General features: G+C 44.3%; 1 protein-coding gene across 2 annotated transcripts in view; it reads right to left on the bottom strand.

Annotated features, from left to right (window-relative positions):
- SLC35F3 (solute carrier family 35 member F3) overlaps nucleotides 1-24,693 on the bottom strand; it is a 163,015-nt gene that overhangs the window by 11,634 nt on the left and 126,688 nt on the right. For both annotated transcript variants that reach the window (XM_066178800.1, XM_066178801.1), the window contains one exon: nucleotides 1,115-1,334. In XM_066178800.1, the coding sequence (XP_066034897.1) occupies nucleotides 1,115-1,334 (220 nt within the window). The remainder of the gene's footprint in view (nucleotides 1-1,114; nucleotides 1,335-24,693) is intronic.

The following is a 24,693-nucleotide window of genomic DNA, read 5'->3' as shown; positions in this document are numbered from 1 at the left end:
AAGCTCTCCTGCCAAATTCTCCTGCCAGAGAGGAATACTTCCTGAAAAGTTAACTCTCAGCTGCTCCACGAAACAACCTCCTCTTAGCACTACCAGCCTGGGTGGGTGAGCAGGGAGCTCCTCAAGTAGTGGGCAGGAGACAGGAATAATTACAGTTATTGCTATTGATCTTGATTATTAATTAATATTAATTGGTGAAGCAAGGAAGGAGAGATCCACTGGTGCCTTTTCCTTGCAGTTGCTCCTGGCTCTGGCAGGAGCTCCTTGGCTCCGGGGTGGTGGGTTACCCACCCACCCACTCTGCTGCCAAAGGATGCAGTGTGCCGAGGGCTGCTAGAGTGGCAGCAGGGTCAGCAGGGAGCTGAGGAGTTTTCTGATAAACCCTCTGCACATGGCTCTGTTGCTGCTGCTGCAGAGGCATTCACGTAGGGTGCAGAAGAAAAGGTGTCAGCAAACATTTGGGGTGCCACCAGAAGAGCAGCCTAGAGCTGCTGGCCAAATGCAAGTCCCTGTGGACACCAATCTTCCATCAGTGACACATGCAGACACACGTTTCGGCCACAGGTGGGCGAGGGAAGCCCAGCTCTCCTCTCCTGTCCGCAGCTGCTGCTTACCCGACACGGATGCAAAAGATAACTGTCCCACCCTGCCAGTCTGCTGTCACACGTAGAAAGTTAAATGTTAAATTCCCAGGATGGAACCAGAATTTGGGATGCATTGCGTGTAGCCAGGCTTGCGAGAACGTGCAGTTAGAAACAACCAGGTCTGGAGGCAGCCTGGGAATAGTCACTTGGGAAGGCATTGGCAAGGGCTGACATACATCCACCGCAGCACAGAGATAGCACATATCCTTTGTGAGACACTCTGGAGCAAGCTACCTCTTTCCTGAAGGAATTTGCACAAAGGCATTGGGCTGGGGGAGCCAGGCCGTCCAGGAGCTCACAGGCACCTGGAAAGGCTGCAGGGAAGGATGCATCCCTGCTCTGCAAGGACTTCTGTGTCAGTGCATCTGTCTGCATGAGTGCTGCTTGACTCAGCTGGCAGGAGGCAAGGGGTAAAGGAAAGACACAAGGGTGCGAGGGAAGAGGGGAGACAGAGATAAGGAGTCACTTACCCTCACTCCCATGAACCTGTCCCTCAGAACGATCCATGAAAGCAAGAACACAAAAGCTTTGTTGCAGCAGAACAACACGGAGACATCCGTAGTGTTTATTTTCTTTATTGCATGTAAGTAAAGGTAGTTTGTGAGTGTCCAAAGAACACCAAAGGGTGCTGCCTTGGTAAAAAACACCTTCAAAGTCAAGCCATTGTCTCCAAAAAATCGGCAGCACTCCCTAAAACAAGGAGAGAAAGGCAGTGTTATTACATAAGCCAGTCACAGTCTGCAGCAAATATATGGCTTTTTTTGCTCCTCTTCTTTTCCTTTGGGGAAAGAGAGGAACACACCTTAAAGAGAAGGAAAAAAAAAAAAAAACCAAGTTTCAGCGTCTGCTGCAACAGCCAGCACCTGCACAGGGTACAAACAGGCAGGGGCTGCAAATATGGGAGGGGGCTGCAAGGAAAGAGCAAAGGGAGAGATGACAACGGGAGGTGAAATCTCACTCTTTCCACCAGTCCCTTCACAGTGAACATCTTGAAGCAGTGTGGGGCCATCCTCCTCCCTTCACCCCTGCGGGCACCAGGATGCTGAGGGCCCAGGGTTGGCAGCAAAGCCCCTAGCCCCCCGCTCCTGCAGAAGGCATGGGAAGCTGGTGCCCATCAGATCTCCTGTGTGGGGCTTGGAAGAAGCCTTGCAGGAACCCGGTCTGGGGTCTTTTCCCCCAAGGGGTGGGACCTGGCTCAAATCTCCAGCAGCATCAGGGCAGGAGCAGGAGGGGGCGGCAGGCAGCTGCCGGCTCCCCCTGAGGTGAGCACATGGCATGGTAGCACCTGGGGACACACTGGAGCAGCTGGAGCAGCAGTGGGGAGTCAGGAGCTCATGTGTGCAGTCCAGGCTGGGGATGCTGTCAATCCCTGAGCAGGAGGCAGCCTAAGCAGGTTCAGCCCTGGCACAAAGAGCAGAAGCACCAGCAGTTTGTGTCCAGAATGTAGCAGTGGGCAACAGGACACAGGAGGTGATGGGATGCAGCTTGGCCTTGCTGGCAGGGCGGGCATGGGGCTGCAGGGGTGGGGGGGACACCTGCCTGCAGCCTGTGCCTGCCTGGCAGCAGAGCTGAAAGCTGCCAGCTGCGTGGAAATTCAGTAACACAAAGAAGGAATGAATCAGCCTGCGGGGCTGGGGCTGTGGCCAGCAAGCCTGCAAGGTGCGTGTGGGGCAGCCAGCACAGTGCCCTGGCCTGCGCTGCCATTGCTCACTTTCAAACCTGCAAACTCCCCTTAAGTACTTTCTTCGGGTTTTTTGACAAAACCTGAGCAGAATTAAATTTCCTGCTGACAATGATGGACGAATAGGTTTTCACTGCTGTCATGAATTTCAAGCTGTTTGTTTCCTGAGACTGGGCATGTAAAGATCATTATTTGGACACTGATGAAAGCATTGTTTTGATCCACTTTCCCAGAAGACAGGGCCGTACCAGACGAATACCTAAAATGCCCCCATCCATTCTCTGAGCCTCATCAGATCCCCGCATCCACAAGTCTACCTCAGCCTACAGCCCCTCTGCTACAGCGGATACGAGACTGCAAGGTAGAGGAAACACCTATTTTGTGTTTATTGGGTTTTGTTGCCTGCCAGTCCCTTGTATCAAATCATAGCTATGCAGAACTTACCCATCTCTGGATGTGATGACCCTGTACTTTGGCTGCTATACGCGGACACTTTCATTTGAGCTGCTGGTTCTGCATTGTGTCGCTCAGTGTCCCTTGTCCTCTGCAAAATTGCCTGCTGGCAGCAGCCTATTCCCTGCCGAACCTGTTAACTGCCTCTTTGAATCAGCAGAAGAGCTGCCCATCTGCACTACAAACCACAGCCCAACTTCCCACCTGCTGGAGCCATGCTGGGTTGTTCAGGGATGCTCACGACCCTGACAGATGCTGCCTGTGCTCAGCATGTGGCCCTGATCCAGTCTCCCCTTCCACAGACACCATACCCACTTCAGGTCTGGCCTTCAGTCCTGCACAGCACTGACTGTACCAGCCACTTGCCACAGGGGACACAGGGAGGGCAAAAGGAAGCAGAGACACCCTGAAAAAGCCAGTCCCAAACTTCATTGGAGGCTTAAACCTGCTTCCTAAGACACCATGGAGGGTGTGATAGGCAGCCAGCCTCATGCTCTGAAAACAAAAAACACAGGCACAGTTTAAATTAACTGATGTGAAGCAAGATTAGTATAAGAGGAACAGGAAGGCTGTACTCAAATGAAAGGACAAAAATGGAATTCATGTTGGGATTCATCCTGGAGAAAAAAAATTCCTCCTGCCAAAAGTCTGTTCCCCACATATAGAATTGGCTATCACTATTTCATATACAGTAGAAACATATGCTTTTACTGTCTTGTGGGCCTGATTCTTGTTTAATAAATACCACGGGATTCCTATGATATCACAGCCTGGATCCCTGAAGTATCCAGTATAGTGCGGTGCTGCCCCAAAGGACAGCCTTGCCCTGACATGGATCATGACCCTGAACTGCAGTGCCCAGTTTGGGAGTCTCTCTCTGCCTTATACAGTAAAGTTTCCTTTTAGCTCTTCTGGCTGGCTTCACCAAGCGTGAATTACTTTTCGTAGGCTGGCTCCAGCTTTCAAAGGAGACCTCCTTATGGCAGAGATTTCCTTACCCAGCACAGAGCTGTAAGGAAGCTTCTCCCTGCGGACTCCTAGGGCTGTTGGAGGGTGCTGCCAGCCATGCACCCACATCCGCAACGAGCCTGTTGCTCCAAACAGGGGTACTCCTGCAGGTGGGCTAGATGGCTGCCTTGGACCTGGGATCTTTTGTGAAGTATGAGGAGCATCTGGGAGAATGTGGCATATTTTGTGCACCAGAATGTCTATGTGCCATACCACAAACCTTTCATAATTAACTGTCTCCCCAGGTTTGCCACTGCTTACTGGAAAAAGTGATTTTTTCTTTGTGCCATAGCACAGCTTGTGAAGCCATAGCAGGAAGTGTTTGATGAAGAGAGTTTTCAGTGAGTAATGGTAGATAAATCGTTATGGGAAGCAAGGCAGGACTGTGGTATTACCTATGCTGTAAGCTCAAAACAGCCAGGGATGACTCGAGAAAAAAAAAACCTTCAGCTTTAATATTTTGACAGAACATTTGAACACAGCTATTCCTGCTGTCCACTAATTTCTGGGCCCAGCACAGACATGGGCACATCCACTGTGTTAACCCCTACACTGTGTTAAAAGAGAAATTGTCATCTTCGACTGAACAAACCTATTTCTGGTCACGTTACCAGAAATCCTGCACTTGCTGCTCTCACCTGCCTCCTCAACATGAAAGCTGCTTTGGTGCTCTCTTGACAATACAGTTTTGCTTGCTGGGAACAACCTGCTTTGCCCATGGAACAGTTGGACTTTGGGCGTGGACAACAGCCAGAAAGGCTATAGGAGAAAGTTGATGGAAAGCTCAGGTGTGCCCTGGCCCTGTAAATCTCCAGGTCGTGCTGAGCATGGCTCCTCTTTGGCAGAGAAGCTGCCCTGCAGAGCCCCTCTGCTGAGATGATCTCCCCCTTAATCTCTGTAATCCTCTATGTGAGGAGTAAAGTGCCAAGATGTGTGCAGATAAGGTGGCAGCACACAGCAAAGAGCTGTGGCATTGCAGGGTGTAATGCTGTATTTTTGAGAGAGATGATCTTCCTGCATTTTTTCCCTCGATTATGCCATCACGAGCTGGCGCTCCATTGTAATCACAGCAACTGGTTTAAAACATAAATGCAAGGCATTAACAAAGGCAACAGCCAAGGTCTGTGTAAGACTGGAATGGAAATGTCAGAGGAAGGAGACTGGAAGAGAAACATACTGGCTTTATAGCTGCAGCAGCAATACAGAAAAGTTGGCTTCCACCTAGAAGTGCCATGTCCATGTTCAGATAACCTGAAGTCTGCTACGGTGCTACAGGAACTGGGGTAAAAGATACTACAGAAAAGCCTAAGGCACAGTAATCTTTTGTTGGTGTCTTAACTCCAAATTGTTTGCAGGTTTCTTTAGCCTTCATGTACTAGATCTTGTTCTTCCTTGTAACTCTTTTAAGTGTGCATCTTCATTAACCCAGCAAATGGCAAATTAGCTCGACTCCATTAGGCAAGTCTCCAGCACAATACTAGCAAAATAACTCTGTCACTGGAACCAAGCATCCCCAGTGAAGTAAATCAGAAGTCATAAGCGCCAAAATTCTATGCTAAGTAAGAGTTAATTATATTGAAAGCAGGTGTTGCAGTCAAATAAAACTTGCAAATGAAATATGACAGTAAAGCTCCACTTTTTCTCCACTGAGTTCACAATAATATATTTAACACTATTCACCTTCCACTGCCTGTTTTGTCTTGAACCATTGCTAGGGAGGGGTGATGTTTTCCCACTTCTCTAAAGCTTGTGCAAATGAATTTACAAAATCTTGCCAACACTGGAATGAATTTTTTTTTCCCTATTTGAAAAAAGAAAATCTTGCCTATGAAGAGGAAAGGTAGACAAGAACCAGAAAAAGTACACACAGTGTGTTGCCCCAGGCTAGGGGTTTGGTCCCTTAATACTCTCTGCCGAACAAACCTATGCCAAAAAGGTTTGTAAGCCATTGAAACTGCCATTACATCTTTGGGAAATTTGCAGTAAAGTAGAAAATTTCTGGAATTAATACACATCCTAAGGGAATACTTTGCACAAGCCAGCTATTTCTCCTTTCCAGACTGTTAACTTTTGCTAGAATTTTTTCATTGTCTCAGTGCTCATACTGGAGCCTCTTTCTCCAAACCAGATTTGGATCTGCTGTTGCTCTTAGAGGGTAATATTATTTCTTTGTAGACTGTGCTTCTTACTTTGACCTTGCAAGGTCTGTACCTGCAAATTGAATTTGGCTAAATTGCTTCTGATTTTCAGCAGAGTGAGCATCACCTCCCTGGAGCACAGCAAAGCCACCATTGTGCCAGTGAATCTGTCTTCTTGATTAGAGATTGGCAGGCAAAACGTGTTTTGCTAATCCCTGCACCAATTAGGCCTGCATGGATAAATAATCTGCAGATGTGCAACAGTCTTACATTTTCTGCTCAATGTACAAAAAAAAAGACATGGACTAAAATGTCATGCCGTGTCTTCTGGGAGGACTTGCAAGTCAGTTGTAGTAAGCAAAAGCAAAGCAGACAGACAATATGCATTGACAGTAATACGAGAGAAGGAAATTAGACTCAAGTTTAATTTCTTCCAGTGAAAAAACCCCACAAGGACTTTTTTTGCAATTCATCCCGTTAGGACCACAGCAACTCTCATGCATTAAGCTCAATAGTGGTGGTAAGTATGACTCCTGTACAGATGAAAAATGCAAGTTAACTCAATATATTCTTCAAGAATGGTCTCCAGGAAAGTAAAGATGTGTTTGGCAGAAAAAAGGATCATGCCTTCAGCTTTGCTTCCTTTCCCTTCGAGCCACCACTGACCCAAAGGGTAGCCATGACAAAATCAGCCTCTCAGGTGGGTGGATTTCAAAGCAGTGCAAGAAAAGAGTGAGCTCATTAAACCCGTTTTACAGATGTGCAAGCTGGGGCACAGAGAAGCAAAGTCCCTAGGTGCTTTAAAATGGCAGGATGAGGGATGCCTGTTGATCACACCTTCAGAGAGATGGGGATTTGCTTTTCCTGCATGTTTACTTTATAGCCAGCTCCTGTTACTTATCAAGACAGTCCCTGAGTGCCTTTTTCCTGAGTCACCACAGGTTCACATGCCAGCAGAACAGTTGCACGGAGGCTCCTGTGGTGTGTCCCAGATCATAAAATGCTGTGAATAAACCCGCTAGCCTCAGCACTTTGCAGAGAGATGCCCAGGACTCCTGCCATGGCATTTATTGCCCCACTGGTCTGAGGCTCCTACAACAAAACTGGTATACCCCTGTCTGCAGCTTTCCTCAGGAAAATTGCTTCCAGGTGCTGGAAAGCACAAGCTTCTCCTCAGCTTCCATGGGGCAGAGGTCTGAGACTCATCCTGGGTGTGTTGGTGTGCCTTGCCTGCCCTGCTGCCTGCAGTTCCTACTGAGGAATGCTGCAGCCCATGGCCAAGGACCTGTCGCTCCTCAGAGGTGTCTGTACTTATCCAGTCCAGTCTGTCCATGCTGGGGACTGAACCAGGGCCGCAAACCCTGGCCCTTCAGCCTCTCGTTATACCCTTCCTAACAGGAATGGCAGCACTGCAGCCCCGGAGGTAACCTCAGCCCCAATGACAGCACTGGTTTCTGGAGATGGATGCTAAGGGTGGCTTATCTAAAATACTCTAATGACTTTTTAATGTCCATTGTCACATGCATATTTTGCTGTAAGCACATTATTAAATGCAAGAAATTACCACAGAAGCCAATCAAGCACCCAGCTGCCACTTTTAAATGTCTGCGCCTGTGACTGATTACTTGATTACTTGTTTCTACACTTAGTTTGGGGCTGGTGTTCTGCCTTTAAACTTTTATCTGTTCTGGGAGTTTCCAGCTCATTTGCAGAAAATACATTCTGATCGGCAATGGAATGAGAAAATTGTCTTCTCTTAAATTAAACAAAAAATAAATGAAATAAAAAATCCACAGACTGACCTTCTCTGAACTAGAGAGACAGAAGCAATTGGTTTTGCTCAGCACTGAGCACGTGCCATACTAGACATCTGCACAATAAATGGTCCCAGGAAATGCTTAGCTATGGATTTACATAATACACCAGAATGGCTCCAAAAGAAGCAAATAATACAAATCTTACAAACCACCTGAATACACATTTTCAAGACAAGTCTTAGAACACACTCAGAAACCTTAATGAGAGACTGTTTAAACTAACATTTAAATAAAAAAAAGTTTAACAGAACAAGACCGAACCACATTTCAGAAAATGCAGCAAGTATTCCTGGCAAGAAACATCTTTTAATGTGACAAGATACCTTTAGCAGTCAGGCAGCTGAAATTATGATGAATTATCCAACATTTTCTGTTTTTACACCCCAGAGGTACCCAGCGCCTGAAGTACTTTATGCTCTTCTAGACAACCAGCATTATACAAATAAAATATAAGACTGTTGCTATGTGCAAGCTCCAAACATCCACAGACTAGGCAGACACCACATTTGAACACAGAAATGAGCTTTTTAGTTACACTCAAAGATTGCTTTGTGGAGCACCTTTTTTCTGAGCCCTCGAGAAAGGCTTGACTTGATCTGGTGTAACATTCAGGATTGGCCTCAAATCTTTGTCAGAGCCTACCGAGCAGTGGCCAGGAGGTACTCACTGGACATTCTCCTCCACAGCAGCAGTGCCTGAAGCTGAAAGGGCCAGAAGGGGAATGAAAGCTTCAAAGGTTCCTGGGAGTTACTGGCATTCCCACAGTGCAAGCAGAGGGACAGTTCCTGCTGGTGTTTGAGACCGGGCTGGAAGATGAGCTGGAGGGAACTGACCCATTTGCACAGTGGGGTGTGATGAAGGGTATGCCAGGACCCACCACCATGCCCAGATGGAGTACAGGCAAAGGACTGTCAGCTCCAACAGCACCAGGTACAGCCAGGCACAGGTAGCCAGGCAGGGTGTGAGAAGCAGTTAATAATCTGGATGGAAGTTAATGACAGTCCTTAGGGAGCTTTGGAGCAAGCTGAGAAAATGAGCAGCACCACATCATCAGACAGCATTTACTCAAGAGTTCAAAAAAGCCCAGGAATGAAATAGGGAATTCATAACTGGGCTCTGTAATTCCCTTAAAACAGCTTTCTTGCCCAAAGCAAATGTCACATTGATTCTTTAAATCTGATTTGTGCAGTGACTATGGCTGGCCATAAAATTTAAAGATGACCATTGCTAGTTAAAGACTGCACTGCTAGTTAAAGACTGCACCTCTTTCTCCTCCTGGGTTCATCAAAGAGCAACAAGGACAGGGGAATACCCAGCTCAAGGAACATGCTGGCACAGCCAGGTGTTGCAGGCAGTATTTTCATCCCAGGAAATTGGCTGCTGAGCAGGTGTCCTTAAGGCCTAAGTCCAGCAGGACTATTCCTTGTACCATGCACCTAATGACTGCTGCCATCCTCAAAAACAGAATGCTGACTGCTTGCAGCAACTTAGTGCTAATGAATTCAGACCTTCCTGAGGATTTCCTGCTGCAAAAGTCACATGGAAGTGGCCTCCAGAGGGACCATTCTCCTAAAGCCTCTTGCTCTCACTTTTATCCTCTGCAGCTGCAATCAGAAAAACGCTTGGGGCTCTGCCTGCCTGAAGGGAAGGCCTCTCACCTCCGCAGGTGCAGCTTCTCCTGGACAGGGAGCAGCACAGCACCACAGCTCCTCAGCATCACCAGCCTCCTCAGCCACCTGGGCCCAGCTGGGGAGACACACCCCAGCTCTGGGGAAGGGCATCCCAGCTGTCAGAAGATCTGCTCCAGGGCAGATCTGCTTTTCCTTGCCCGCTGCAGGTGGGTGTTGCACTAAGGAGGAGGGTTTGTGTTTTGCGTGGCTTGGGAGATGCACTGGCGCCAAAGTCACAGCTAAACTGTGTCCTGCATGGCCCATGAATGGGTTTGCTAATGTTCGCCTTCAAAAGGTTAGTTAATCAAACTGTTTTTTGGAAGAAAACCTGAACCACAAACCCACATAATTTTTAATGTAACCCAAGTGGATTAGACAATTCCCTGCAGGTCCCAGTGGTTTGGAGAGGCACTTTATGCAACACTTCAGTACTTCATTTACTGAAAAGATGAAAAGCATGGAAAGCTTTCCAGGGAAAGCACTTGGAAAGGGCACCAGGAGGCTAAATTTTGAGGTCCATAGTTTAGATAGTTTATCACAAATTTTCTGTGTGAGCTTGGACAAGTACCCCAGGCAGCCTGTCCCCCCTTGGCAGGGGGGTATGAGGGTACAGGCTCGCTGTTGTTTCCCAGGGTTGTGTTGAGGTAAATGCAGTCAAGCATTTGTGCAGTGTTCGGCGTATGGTGAGGGCCAGCATATACAAACTGAGGCAGAGAAAACCTAAACATTAGACTCTCAAGGCTTTGACTGCCGGAGTCAACATCATCACTGCTCTCCATCATCATCCAAAATTTCCATTGACGTCAGTGGATGTTCTGGGTGTGAAAGGCCTGCAGACTGAAACTGTGCAGCGATTGCTTGTGGATATCTTAAGTATGCCCTGATGTGATTTATATCCAGCTTGTCCTCTTCAGCTGTGACCTGAACCACTTAGTACTTTTTGGAATAGTCAGAATGAAACTTTTAGGAGAAACTGGCCAGCTGGCCTCCTGCAAATTGGATTTTGTAGTGGTTGGCATAGGGAGACCAAATAAGTATGCAAGAATAAAGTGCTTTTCTAGAAGTTGCTGCCTTGGCTTCTGTGCTCTGCTGATATAGAAGTACAGTGCTGATAGGAGGAGCAGCAGTGCTGCTGTGTCTTGGGAGAAGGAACAAGACAGGAGGCAAAACAAGGAGGAGAGAAATATTGCAGTGATAAAATTTGCTATGCAAACACCCTGAGACAGCTGTTACTGAAACACATATATAAACCCTCACACACATATTTAATTTGCACCTTTATGCCTGTGGATTGTCAGAGAGACTGTGTGGAGATATGGCTCCAGCTGGGAAAATCTCCTGTTGGCCCTTGCTGCTGGCACTCCCAGCCTTGGGCCAAGGGCATAAACTAATCAACCTCACAGCCTAAATACTAGTTGTTCAGTGCCACGATGGGGTGCTGGGGATAGCTGGGAACAGGAAGGCACAATAAGTGCCTTCTGGTATCTCCTGGTGAGTCAGGATACACCAAAAGACACACCATTAACTCGGCAGCTCGTCTATGAAAAGGAAGAAAGTTATACTAAAAAAGAAAGCTGAGAGTTTGCTGGCATAACAGAGAAGCGGACATTTACTATGCACAAATTGCCCCTAGATGCATTAAGTAAACGGGATATAGAAAGGAAACAATCTTTTCTAAATACTTGTATTTGTGGTCATTTTTAGAGTACCTCCTCTCAAGAACAGGTGAATCTTTTCTGTTTGAAGTTTGTTTGCCTTTTTAGTTGTACTGCTGATGTCCATTTAACACAAAACCAGAGCACTCTCTGCCCTGTACTCCCTTTCTGTTCTTCAACAAAGTCATCCCAACCCTGCACGCAGCAGCAAAGCAAGGAGGGGACCATGGAAGTGGAGTGAGGAGGTCTCAAGACTTTGTGATGGCATCTACCCTCACCCCAGAGCCTGACTGAACAGCACCTTTCAGAGCACAGCAATCTTTGAAAAGCAGCTTCTGAAAGATTGAGAAATTCTGCAGTCACATGAGGTGAACGAGTACAACCGATGAGTTTGGTGCCAAAAGGGAGCGATGTTAGAAAATGCGATGTCCATTGCTTCTGAGATTGAGATTTCTAAGCAGCTTTACTTGTTTTGACCTTTCTCCCAATAGGCTAATCCTTCAAAAAGCATTGATGTAGCTAGTTGCATTAAATTTGTGTAACACCTTAGTATAAATGGCAAAACCAGAGCAATATGTAACAGAAATTTAATGGCTTTCATCTCTGCTGCTGGAACATTAAGGTCTCTCAAGTGGCATACAATAACTGAGAATGGTTTGAAATCAATTTCCTGCCGTCCACGGGAAGCATGAAATTTTCCGCTCGCCATATAAGCAAATTGTTGCTTGAACAGTAAATGTACAAATTAAAAAATACTGACACCTACTGTATTTTTAAAGGACTGGATAGCACAGAAATGGAGCCATAGTAGCTAGAACACCAAGACAATGTACTCATGAAGAATTAGGCAGATATAACTCCAGTGAAGAGCTGCAGGAACTTGTGTGGTTTGGATTTTCAAGGGTAACGTCTCTTCTACAATACTGTTCTACAAATGTTGGTTGAAAAGTTGTACATGTTTACTTTCATTCAATTTGAAGTGAAACAAAATGCCCATTCTCTGAATCAGAAGCTTCTGAAGAAGGGTACAGGTTAACAAAAGAACTTACAAAAATTCTGAAATAAGTTTTGAAATTTTTTGATTTGAACAATTTAATTGAAATTTTTCTTTTGAATTCCTAATGAATATCAACTAATTCTATAGTGGAAAATAATGGAAGTGAACAAAATCAGCAGAAAACAATAGGCCAGATTGCATTGTACTTGAAAAGTGGTTTTATTTTAATTTCTTTCCTCTGTGTGCTCTTGGATTTTGCCTGTCATCCACTTAGAACAAGATTTCTTTTAAAATTTCAGAATGCATCCTAGAAAGCCAAGTCTATTATCCCTTAACACCTCTTCTATGTGATTGCATAAAAGGCACTGCAGACCCAAGCTTCGCAGCCAAGAAAGTATTTTCTTGAAGAGAGGAAGGGATATTTTACCCTCCATAGCCTTACAATATAGATTATAGTTATCTTTATAAATAAGGCCTGCAGAGGAAATATTAAAAAGAATTAAGAAATCTGATTGTGCACATGCCAGTTCAGAAGCCTTGTCTCCAAGGAATTTTCTCCTCCCTACTTTTCAGAGTTATAAAGGAATCTGTAAAATCACGTGTAGTATTGTATGAGGATCCTATATAAAAGCAAAATTCCCTCTGAAGACTGCTCTTGAGACACAAGAGTACAGAGCATCAGCTTCATTTTCTTTCTGAGCACAAGTTGCAGGTCTACTGGATAAATACAAGAGAGTTGTCTTTCAGTCTTCTTGCACTGCAAGGGGTTGACATCTTCATAGTTCTTTCAAGCTCTTTTTAGGCTTATGGACTGATGAGCCACTCATTCTTACATGGTTCAGAAGCTCAGTCTCAGTTTCATGATCCATAAATCTGCAGGCCGTGCACTTTCTATTTTATACACTCCAAAAAAGTGGGCAGGATCCTGAGTTTTGTGATAGATCCTCCCTCCAGAGAGAAAGCTGAGCTACTCCAGTTCTAGGAACATGATTTGTGCCTACTTTTGCAGGTCAGAAAATTTCCAGCTCCCTCCATCAGCTCCCTGCAACTCCTCAGACACCCCAGGTGAAAAGCCCTTGACATTTCAGAATTGTGGAAGCAGGTAACCCTTGCCTTTCCTCCTCTGCTCAAGCCAGCACCCTCCAATTCCCAAGAAACTGTAATCAGTTGTCTCCTTGAGAGATGTGTTATCTGCATGGGAGAAAGAGCTACCTGTGGGCTAGGAAAGCACATGGTACAAAAGGTATCTGCTGAGGTCTGCCATGAGCAGCCAAATGCCCATCTGCATCTTCCCCGGCATGTGGCCACTGACTCAGAAATACAAATCAATCCATAGACAACGACAGATGCAAATGTCCTCCAGCAGTGTGAGGAATGACAAACTCCATCAGAGCCTTGCCTGATGATGCAGGTGTGATTTTGGGACCCAGAAACAGGAGAAACAGTGAACACATAGCACAGATTCAAAGAGCTACAAAGCCCCTGTTAAGTGTATTGTTGAACTGGTCAAATCAGGTCTTTAAAGCAGATGTCAGCTGTCTTGGCTATTAAGTCTCATGCTCATTTGAATTCCTGAATGGTGTAGCTTTATTTACCTCTCTGGTTCCTACTGCAAGTGTGGAGTGGCACATGTGGGTCACTCCTGTGCCTCCACTGTTGGCTATTAGAGCAGCCACCTTTGGTGCTGACTTTTCTTCCAGCTGCTGTTCAATGTCCCACTCTGGACTTTTCAGACAACATCCTCCTTAGACAGAAAACAGTAACATAAATACCTGATCGGGTTACTAGCCTTCAACTGCTTAATTCAGAATGGAGTTAAGCAAGTGTGACATTAAAAAGAACAGAAAAGAAATATAAGAAAAGAGAGCAATCAGATAGAAATTAATTCATTCTACAAGTAAGCAAAAGGATTATGGCACTGAGGTTGATTACACTGCTTAGAGGTTATAAGAGAATGAGATCTATTTGAAGTCCCTAGAAAGACCAGAAATGAGTACCGTGGTGGGGGATACTTAAGGTAGTTTCAGATTTGCCATATTTAAAAAACAGACTTGAACTTGAGATGGTGGAGTTAAATGGTGCTTGTTACTAAAAATTGCTGGAAGCCATGAGAATCCCTCTGAACAGGATGCTAACCATTATTATTTATGTGTTTGGATGGAATACACAGCTGTTCTTCAGAGGCCAGGCGGAAATTTGTTTTGTATCTGAAGCCTTCCACAGATACGATGCTTCAGAGTGCTCATCTGTGTGTTTTAAAATGTTATATTATTTATATGAAATATTTTGTATTTTTAAGGTTTTCCTCTTACATGATAAGAGGTGGTGAAGCACCAAAAGTCTTTGGCCAGAGTCTGGTGCCACAGAAGTAGGAAAATACAAAACAGTTGCATCTTGTCATTGCTGTGCATGTGTGGGGGGGAATGTCAGTGTGGTTTCGATAAGGCTGTTACAGCACATACTGCTCTCCCTCCTAGTGACATTTTTTATGTACTTGTTCTTTTTATTTTATATTTTTATTGCCTACTAAATGGTTTCTTTTGGCTCTGCTTTGTGTGAACCTCAGTGCAAAGAAAACAGTTCTGTTCAGAGAAGCAGTTTGCAAACTGCCCTGAGGAGGAGCGAGCTGGTGCCTTGCTAGCTGTAATCACTAGCACCATCCTGATCTTGGCTGTGAACCCACAAACGAGGATTTCCACCCAGTCATTGCTGAACGTACCCATTTACTTTGTGAAAGGCTGAAAAACAGAAAGGAGCCCTTATTTGTAATGGTAATAACATAGGAACTTTTCAGCACAAGATGCAGAACTCCCAAGTAAATGAATTGGAAAACCCATCTGCTGGTCCAAATGCCATACTTGTCTTTCTGGGAACAAAATTACTGAAAGACTAACACAGCATAAACCATCCCTTCTTCCTCTGCCCAGTCTGTGTCAGTGAGGCATTCACTCAGAGATGCCTCCGAAGAGATGGACCTGGACCCCACAGGAAATACCAGCCTGGGTCCAGCCAAGTTCTGTCCTATCTCTAGCAGCTGCTGATGGCAGAAGCACCAGGGACATGGCACACATTAAGAAACCTGTCCCCTGGGACAAGCTGCCACTTTCTTGTCTTTCTCTTCTTGCTCTCCTGCTTAACCCACCTTGGATACATTAGCCATGCACCTTCAGTCAGCCTATAACACAAGTGTAGCTCCCAGCAGTTCAGGAGCAGTGGAAATTAACTAAAATTTCATTAGTTAAAGCACTCTGAACCACTCAGGTATAAGTACAGAGCCAAAGTACTTCTCTATTGCCTTTATGAATGACTGTCGTAAGCTCCTGATTATCTGCACAGCAGAGTTTGGACTTTGCCACCCTCTAGGAATGCACTGCATGTGCTTGGTCTGACAAATTTGGGACTTCTTCCTGTGACAAGAAACCATCCATACTGCATGTTGTGATGGTTCAGGGTGATTGGGATTCACTAAGGCTACATCTCTGGGGAGAAAATAGCATCATTACCTGTTGGGAATTAGCAGAGCAGATAGAGGAAGACTACAGATTATTCAGGGAGAAGGTACACTGTCTAGCAAGAGCTCCTGGAAGACTTGCAAAGAGAGCCTTTGCTTTCAAGTGGCAGAGACTGACTGCTGACAATAAACTTGAGGTGACTCAGAAACATGGTATCTAGATTTGTCTCAGAAATGCGACTGTGACATTTGAAACTGTCAAATGGAAATGACAACTTTTAACGTGGATTTCCCTTAATTGGAATAGATCATGTGTTTCATGCTGGAAATGTTCTGGCTGCTATCTGCTTCTGTGCTATTACATTTTGATGTGCCTCTGGTAATGGCTCTAATAAAATGTCTGGAATAGAGCCTGTTAAAGAGTTTTCTTAGATTTAGATGCTCAGATACCACGGGATTGCCTGTAGCACAGATGAACATCCTTTTATGACAGAAGATTTCTAAAATAAAATCTAAGAATATTAGGGAAGACCCTCATGTACTACAACTTGATTTAAAGTCACAAAAGTGATTTCTGTTCTTAACTATTTATGACTGGAGGAGTAAAGCTCCTTCTAATCTACGTCAGTGAAGCACGCAGCATATCCATTCTTACAGCACTCACTTTCGGCTAAAATGAAATAGCTTTATGACACACAGCTGCAGTTCATGGCATCTTCTTGGATTTCATGGGTAGAGGGAGAACAGGGACTCTGATTTTCTGAGCGAGACTGGAAGGGCTGTGCAAGGAGCCTCCCTCCTGCTTGTTGGTTCTGAAAGCCGAGCTGCAGTGAGGAGAGCCAAGTATTTGCCAGACACGAAATTACCGGGCTCATTTGTCTTCTGCCTTCTACTCCTGTGACATGCTTATTCCTTCCTTCATTTTGGAAAATGACCTTGTGATCCTTCCTTCCAGCATCACACTATTTCCAAAGCAGCTGCACAGAGAGCAGTGAAAAATCTGCTCCCTGCTATTACAAGGTAAAAGCACTATGAGGGAAGGAAGCACAGGGTGTCCTTGCGGCAGGAGCCAGCTCCTGCTGAAACCTTGCAGCTTGCCACCTAGGAGAGAAGTGGACCTTATCTAGCCATGATTAATGCCTGCCCTGTGGGTGTGCCTGCTCTGTCTTCATTTTAATACCAAATTTTTAAGGCCTGTGACAGACTATAATTGTAAAATGGCTTTTCTGGCCCTCTCCCAGATCTGTGGCTCCAGAGGCCAACATCAGAACGTGCTACGTAATTTGGATCAGATACCCTTTGGTTGCAGTTATGGTTAGTGCAATTGCAGCCATGTACAGTGGATTGCCTGGGAAATGAAAATGGTTGGGTGTATAGCAGAAAGCATGAGAGGAGGAGGCACAGTGCTGTTCTGAGAGTGGTTAAAAGCAGAGGAGACAAGCATAGTTAGCTGGCCTGTTTCAGTGTGCCTGTGAATCCTTACACATGCATAGCAGGGGGTGTTGAAAAATTTAACAGAATTACTGCTGGGGATTTATCACAGCCTACATACTCTGGTAAGGACTTACCTCAGTTTAAGTTCAGACACAGATTAATTTAACCAAATAACTTGTTGGCTTTATCTGGAAAAGTATGTTTACATCTTCCTAAGACTCTCAGATTTCTTTCAACGTTTTGTTTCATAAACTGCCTTTGGTTAAGCCAGCCCAGCCAGGCTGAGCTCAGTTGCAAGCTTTCTGGGGGTGCTTTGCAGTGAGACTCATCATTTGCCTGCTTCTCACATAGGACTTCCTCTGACACTGTCATTTGTAAGATCTGACACCTTATGTCACATTCTGACATGAACTGGAGGAGATTGAGGTGTTATGTTGGAAGAAAGGAGATCTAAAGCAGAAGAACTGGGTCTTTTGAAAATTCTGGGGTTAGTTGCATCTACAAGGATGTTTGTAATTATTTCCCTTCCTGTTCACCTGCTACTGCATCACATGTGTTACTTAGGTTCATGGTGAGGTCCATGAAGAGATGAGAAAAGCATCTCCCTGATGTCCCCATCCTTCTGTCCAGCCTTAAAGAATCATAGAATCACTGAGGTAAAAAAAGGCCTCTAAGATTATGAAGTCCAACCATCAACTTAGCACCATTACCATGTTCACAACTGATCCTTGTCCTCAAGCGCCACAGCCACATATTTTTTGAATATTTCCAGGAATGGTGACTCCATCACTTCTCTGAGCAGCCTGTTCCAATGTTTGACAGTCCTTTCCATGAAGAAATTTTTCCTAATACCTGATCTAAACCTCTTCCAGCACAACTTGAGGCCATTTCATTTCTTTCTATCACTTGTTACCTGGGAGAAGAGACTCACATCACCTCACTACAACCTTCCAGGTGCTTGTAGAGAGTGATAAGGTCCGCCCAAAACTCCTTTTTTCTCCAGGTTAAATGACCACAGCTCCCTCAGCTGCTCCTTATGAGACTTGTGCTCCAGACCCTTCCCTGGCTTTGTTGCCCTTCTCTGGACATGGCCTTCCCTTGGCAAGTACTGTGGGACCAAAGCCCCTCCACAGGTTGCTGAGCAGCAGCCAAAGAAGTCAGCCCTCACCAGACAAAGGAAAAATGGCAGGTTTTAGCAGATGTGTGCCTCAACCTTGATGGCAAACTCTTGTGGCACAGGTGCTGTGTTTGTTTCCCTGCTGAAAAAGCAGCTAGCACAAGCTGGTCCAGATCAGGATTTGCTGGATGCTAATTTCATACAAATATTAAGCAATAGTGATACTTGCATGTCTGTGTGAGCTAAGAAAAGCAGACATAGGCTTAGATAATGGAGATTTAATATAGCATGTCTCTAGGAGAGGAAGGGAATTAGAAGTCAATAAGTAGAGAACAAAAATACGTGAATGAACTGTTCAGCAATGAAAATATGTATGGCTTGAGTTAAGCCATAGAGGCCTGAGCCTGGGAGAAAAAGACATAAAAGATTAAGACTAAGTCTCCTTATTGCTCATGGCATCTGAAGAACATGTAAGATGATGGATGCGTTAATTACCTCACTGCATCTCAGAAGCTGAAATAGTTGGTAGGTGGGCTGAGCCATAAACTAAAATAATCCCAGCATGTGAGAGAGGATGAGCAGGCAGCTTCAAGATTACATAGGAGATGGAAGCAAACAATGTCCACTACCCAAAAAGAAAACATGGAATAATATCTTTGAAACACATAGTAAAAGACTAATCTATTTAATAATACTTATACTTAATAGTAAAAATATATTTTTACTGAACAAGCATAGCAATAAAATAAAATTCGTATCAAAGAGCAAATATTATTAAATAGATTAGTCTTTTTCTCTTCATTATCAATAGCATATATAACAAGGATGAATATACCAAGTTTAGGGTATGTGGTCAATGCATTCTTACAAGGGAGTTTTCACTAATTATAATTTGTGAAATAACAGATAAACTATTACTTTAGTAACTCCCCACATCCATTTCTGCTCACGTTCACTGCCAGAATGGAGTAACTGTGTTTTATGTGAGGCTGATATTGAAACTTAGAGCATCCCTGGAGATCTTTGATAATTGAGGTTTACATGTGTTAGGAAATGGCCTGCAATCACATTTAATGTATGCATAAATCATCCTAAAAAGTAAACCAACAGACACAAATAATTTGGTGAGATTCATCAAATTTCTCATCAAGATAATACAGAAAGAATTTGACAAATAATCCACAGATAGCAAAATGAGTAAACTGCAAGAAATGACTGGATTACTCCACCTTCACACTGAAATCCAAGGAGGATCATACCAAATTAAAAACATGAATTCATATTCAGGTACTAACGCGCTGACTTTTCCAGTGGGCCAAAGATTATCACTACCCATAGGCTTCAAAAGGAATTATGGGTGATCAATTTGGATCTTAAAATAGATGCAGGAAGGTTAAATACAATGTCTCTCACACAGGGCATCAACCATGGTGGGATTTCGGTCCAGCAGAGAGTCAAAAAACTTTTCTGAAGGAGAGTTTTCCCTTTTGGAAGGTTTGTAGGCAGGTGAGTGCTGGGGGTGCCTTGTCCTCTTCCTGGGGCTTTGGCTCTGTCTGCAGGCAGGGAAGGAACTTTGGGAGCAGCATCAGGCAGTGCTTTGCAGACAGATGTTTGAGAATGAGCAACCTTCTTCCTGCTGGGAGAAGGCAGGTGCCAGCTCCCTCAGCAAACAAACTCGGGCCTGATCCTGGACACTGTGCTTTTCTTTCCAGACCCCCCAGGGTAAGATGCTTGTTGCACAAGGGAATTTTCCCACCCCATTCAAAAGCATGACCTCCCATTGATCCTAGAGCTAGAAAGCACAAAACCTGTGGCTTCGCTTTCCTTTCAACAGTTTGCAGTTTACAGGACAGCTCCTGATCTGCAGGATGTTCTACAAATACTGTCAAAAGTAATACAGCCTGTTACCTCCCTGGGAAATCTCTGTTCTTGCAGGATAAAGGGATGTAGCTGACATCAAATGGTGCCTATACACACACATATACACACGCACACATATGTACAACACCACAAGGAGACATTTCTAACAGCTTTTACTACTGGTTCACCACTCCTTCCAACTGAATCTTTACAGTTCCACCACAACCTTCAGCAAAAATGGAAAATCCAGCAGCAGAATCTCAAAAATGCTGCCCAAAATATCCTGACGCCTCACTAAATCTCAGCAACAGAGTCATTCAGAGTCACAGTGCCCTGTGATATCCTTATCTGTCATTCCCTTCCCCCTCTCCCCCAAAGGTACCTAACACAAAATCTGGCTCATTTTACTGTAAATGTGACTAGGGAATCTGCTAAATTTGGCTCTATCAATACTGCACCTACACAACTAGAATAAAGAGCTTCAGTGTTTGAACTCAGCCCTTTCTCAAAACTTAACGCGCTGTGATGAAACTGAGAGAAAGGGAGGTTACTCAATAAGCTTAAGCCCTTGAGAGACAGAAAAATTTACTGAACAGTAGTTCATATCGTTACTAATTTTAGTCTCACTTTCTTTACAGATTGTTTCCCAGGAAGAGTGACAAAAGCAGCAATGTGCTTTCAGCTATCTGTTCAGACACCTGGCAGAGGCGATGCCTGTTTTGCTACCCTACTCTCTGCTGGATCCCTAGCAGCAAAGGTGCTGCTCCTCTGGCAGGCCCCTGCTACTGCAGGGAAGGGATCTAAAGCACTTCATTAAGGCAGGTGGGCAAAGCACTCTGAGATACACAGGGCTCCAGGTAGCTGGGGACACCAGCTTAGTTATTTTCTAGGGCTGCTGGCTACCTTCCCAGTGCTTCCATCAGCTTTGCCATGGCCACATGGCCGTGTTGGGGTTACCCAGGAGGTACAGCCTGCTGAAATCTCACTACAACACCAAGGATGAGCTGAAGAGCTGCATAGCCAGCTGGTCTTGGGGGAGGCAGGAAGGCATTTTGCTGAAGGGATCCCACAGCAGAAATGACAGTTCTTGTTCAAGCAGAAAGACCAGTGGCATGCAGTGGCAGAAAACAGGTGAACCTGGCATTCAGCTGGAGACATTTTCCATCTCACTGCAAATCACGTGCTCTTGTTCATTGTGTTGTTGCGGGCTGGAATGAACAGCTCTGTGTGAGCAAGGGAGAGGCGTGAGATGTGTTGTGATGACTGCAACACAGCTACTGGGAACACTCAGGCAAACTGCGGACTACGAGGACATCGGTGTGATTTGTACCAAGTCTAATGGAAAAATCAATTAATTCATTCTTGAAGAAGAAACAAAACTGCATTAACAAATTTTGTCTGGTCAATGCTATTTACATCTTTAATTGCCAGGAAAGGGGAGCGCATCAGAACACAGAGGCGGCTATAAACCGAGTCCCTGTGGAGGAGGGATTGACCAGGTTAGCATGCGCTTAAACCAGGACATGTCTTTCAGCTGTCTGCATCTTGTCAAGCATGGAGGGACTGTGTTCAAAGGCTTGGGTGAGCTGAGTGTGTGCTAAGGAGCTTATCTGCTGGAGTAGGTTAGCTCAGCCATGAGAAGCCAAATTAAGATGGCTTGTATCTCACCTGCTGCTGCCAGTGCCACTGTATTTTCAGCCTGCCTTTGTGGGGATGGATCTGCTTACGCCTTACCTCTGGCAGAAAAGAGAGGCTCCCGAGGAGGAGGAAATGTCTGCTGGAAGCCACACATAGATGTCTAGGGCTGTTTGCAGGATGGGGCACGTGTCTTAGCCTTTTTGTGGCTCTGACCCTTTGACAAACTTTGCTGCTTAGCAAGGAGTGCCAATCAGCATCACTGAAAATCAGCACTGGCACTCCTAAATCTTAGTAATTAGTCAAATTAATTATTAAAGACATAGAAAATAACACTAGCGAGGAATCAGCACAGTTTGCTGATTACTCTCTTTCCATTTGGCTCCTAAATGTTGCTGGGGAGCTGGAAGCCAGTTTCAGGTAACTTACACTAGTCCAGATTCTCATCTACACCCACCCCAGAGCTGTGCCAACGTGAGATATTTTTGGTTTGAAAAGAGTGTAAATGAACTGAGAGTTTGGCTCACGGGTGAGGTTTGGATAACATGATGACAGAAGAGCTTTATAAACATTTATTATTCAAAATCTCTTCTGCAAATGTGAACACGCCTAGGCAATTATCTTGCTTTAGCCGCAGATGGGCAATTTTGATGCAATTATTATGCACCTTCAGTATGACAAAGCTTTCAGTGCCATTCCTTTTGAAAATGTCTGAATTAAACAGAATGAAAAAACTAATGAACTATCGCATCTTTTTCCTGTCAGCTGCACAACATCTAGTAGATGCCATCAGCATGCTTCATGTGGAAGAACTGCATGGTCATGGCTGCTAGTCCAAAGGCTTGCAAAAGCTGAGCTTTTTGCCGAAGACAAGCACATCTGTAGCCTTCGATAGCTGAGTTACTTCAGGAAGGATAATTTGTTGTTGCACACTCAGATCACAACATGATTGATACCAAGACTTTATTTGTCATCTCTCTCTCAAATATCCTTAATGAGATGTTTCTACATGTCCCCAGAATCTGTGGTTATTTACTGTTCTGTGCTAGACAAAAGCCTTTTGAGACTCCAGATACCAGCACCATAATAGTGGAAAGTGTCTGAAGCCACATTGTCAAAGAGAACAGTTTGTTTTTAGCACAATTGCTATGGAGGAAACACACTTGTCTCCAGTTTCTTGAAACCACTTGTGTCTGGTTTCTTGCAGCAAACACATCTGGGAAGCCAGCTGTTTTTTGTTTTGTTTTGTTTTAATCTTTAAAACAAAGCAAAGCTCAAGAAATATAAAGCAACAGACAAGTCAGTTTGCAACTTGCCAGCCAAAAAGTAAAGTCCACAATTAACTATACATATAACTGGCACAATTTTCAAGAGCAATTTCTTCATTATTACTCCTGTTCACCTGGAAATAAAGCAAATTCACTGCTTACTTTTGAAAAGACCGCAAGAAGATATCTTTCGCAGTTTGGCAAATTTCAGTTGCACATTCAGACTTTTTAAGAAACAAATCCGTTAACACATGAAATACCTCTTGGTAGTATGATTATATCTTCCTTAGGTGGTTCTGAGTGACTTATCTGGACGTCTATCACTTGAACGGCTGCTGAGTCAAGCCAAGCCCTGGTATATTCCATGCTAAAAGCCGGCAGCCAGTCATAGGACTCTATACAAAAACATGACTCTATACAAGAAGCACACTATCCACTGAAATCACACAGGACTTACTGAGCCAGCTCAGCTCATACAGCAGCTCTAAGTACTATCACTCATGCAAATGGTTTATTTCAGCAGAGCTCATGCACTCTGCTTCCACAACACACAACATTTGGCCCACCATCTCTGATTCCCAAAGCATGCACTAACCACTCTCTGAGGTACTTCTTGTTTTTCAGACTCCTGACAGCTCACTACCACACTGAGAGAAACCACCTTCCTTTGTTTCAAATACCTCCCTTATTGCTTGATGTCATTTAGCTCTTCCCTCACCTTCCTCAATCCGTGGTTTAGCTGATCTTTATCATACTCCTGTACAGTTATCTGTCTTACATGATCAAGAGTACGACTCTGCTAAAAAATCCATGTGGAACTTGGTAAGGCATAGGAAAATTATGGCATGGGATCTATCTGGAACTACAAAAGAGCATGGTTTTCAAAATTGTCTGAAAAACCTATGAAATCAATAGAGCTCCTTATTAAGTGCTGTAAGATTTTCAGACAGTTGGCCTTAATTGTTCCCCTCTGAAAGACAAAATATACCTGAATATTTATTAATTTGATATTTTTAATATTAACTCAACCAGACACCCTGTGACAGAAATGAGGAAGAAATTAGTTACTGTGAGGGTGGTGAGGCACTAGAACAGGCTGCCCAGAGAAGCTGTGATGCCACATTCCTGGAGGTCATCCTAAAGTCAGGTTGGATGGGGCTTTGAGCAATCTGGTCTAGTGGGAGGTGTCCCTGCCCATGATGGGGGAGCTGGAACTAGATGACCTATAAGAACCTGGCCATTCTGTGATGAAATCAGTATTCTGTCCTGGAGCTCGTTGGAATTATTCTAGATAGGGTCAAGTGCTGCCTGTACCCGTCACATTTAATATAGAGAACTTCATGAAATACTGAAAATGCTAGGTGAAAAATTATTTGATTATTAAAAATAAGTTAAGCTCTCATTTTAGTGGCTTAATACAATCTCTTTTTAAATTTCAAGGTTAAAAAAAAAATAAATCAAATGCTCCCTGTTTGAATTAACATATCTTTGCCTGAGGACAGAAAAACATTTAAGATGGCTCTGGCAAAAAGGGGCAAACAAAAACAGAATGAATACATTCACAGCAATATGTATAATTTTCGGATATCCTGGAGACAGCACAATAAAAGATGCAATAGAGCACACCTAAATTTAATAACAGCTATGCCTCATTCAGTGTCTGCAGACCCATAATCATTAACAAAATTAAAAGGTAGATATTCTGCATTGAACAGGTTGGACTAGAGCTGCCTCCCCAGGTCCCCAGCAGCTAGAACTATGCCATGATTCCATGATCTGATGTTCAGGGTATTGCAGTGAGATGGTCTAACAAGACCACCAGTTGTTAGATGGAAAAAAATCAGACAACATTAGAGAGCTGTGGT

Source organism: Chamaea fasciata, unplaced genomic scaffold (genome assembly GCF_029207755.1).
Source record: "Chamaea fasciata isolate MVZ Bird 193981 ecotype frontalis unplaced genomic scaffold, bChaFas1.0.hap1 SCAF_3, whole genome shotgun sequence".
Taxonomy (NCBI): Eukaryota; Metazoa; Chordata; class Aves; order Passeriformes; family Sylviidae; genus Chamaea; species Chamaea fasciata.
Note: the sequence above shows the minus strand (reverse complement) of the source record. Positions and strands in the feature narration are given on the sequence as shown.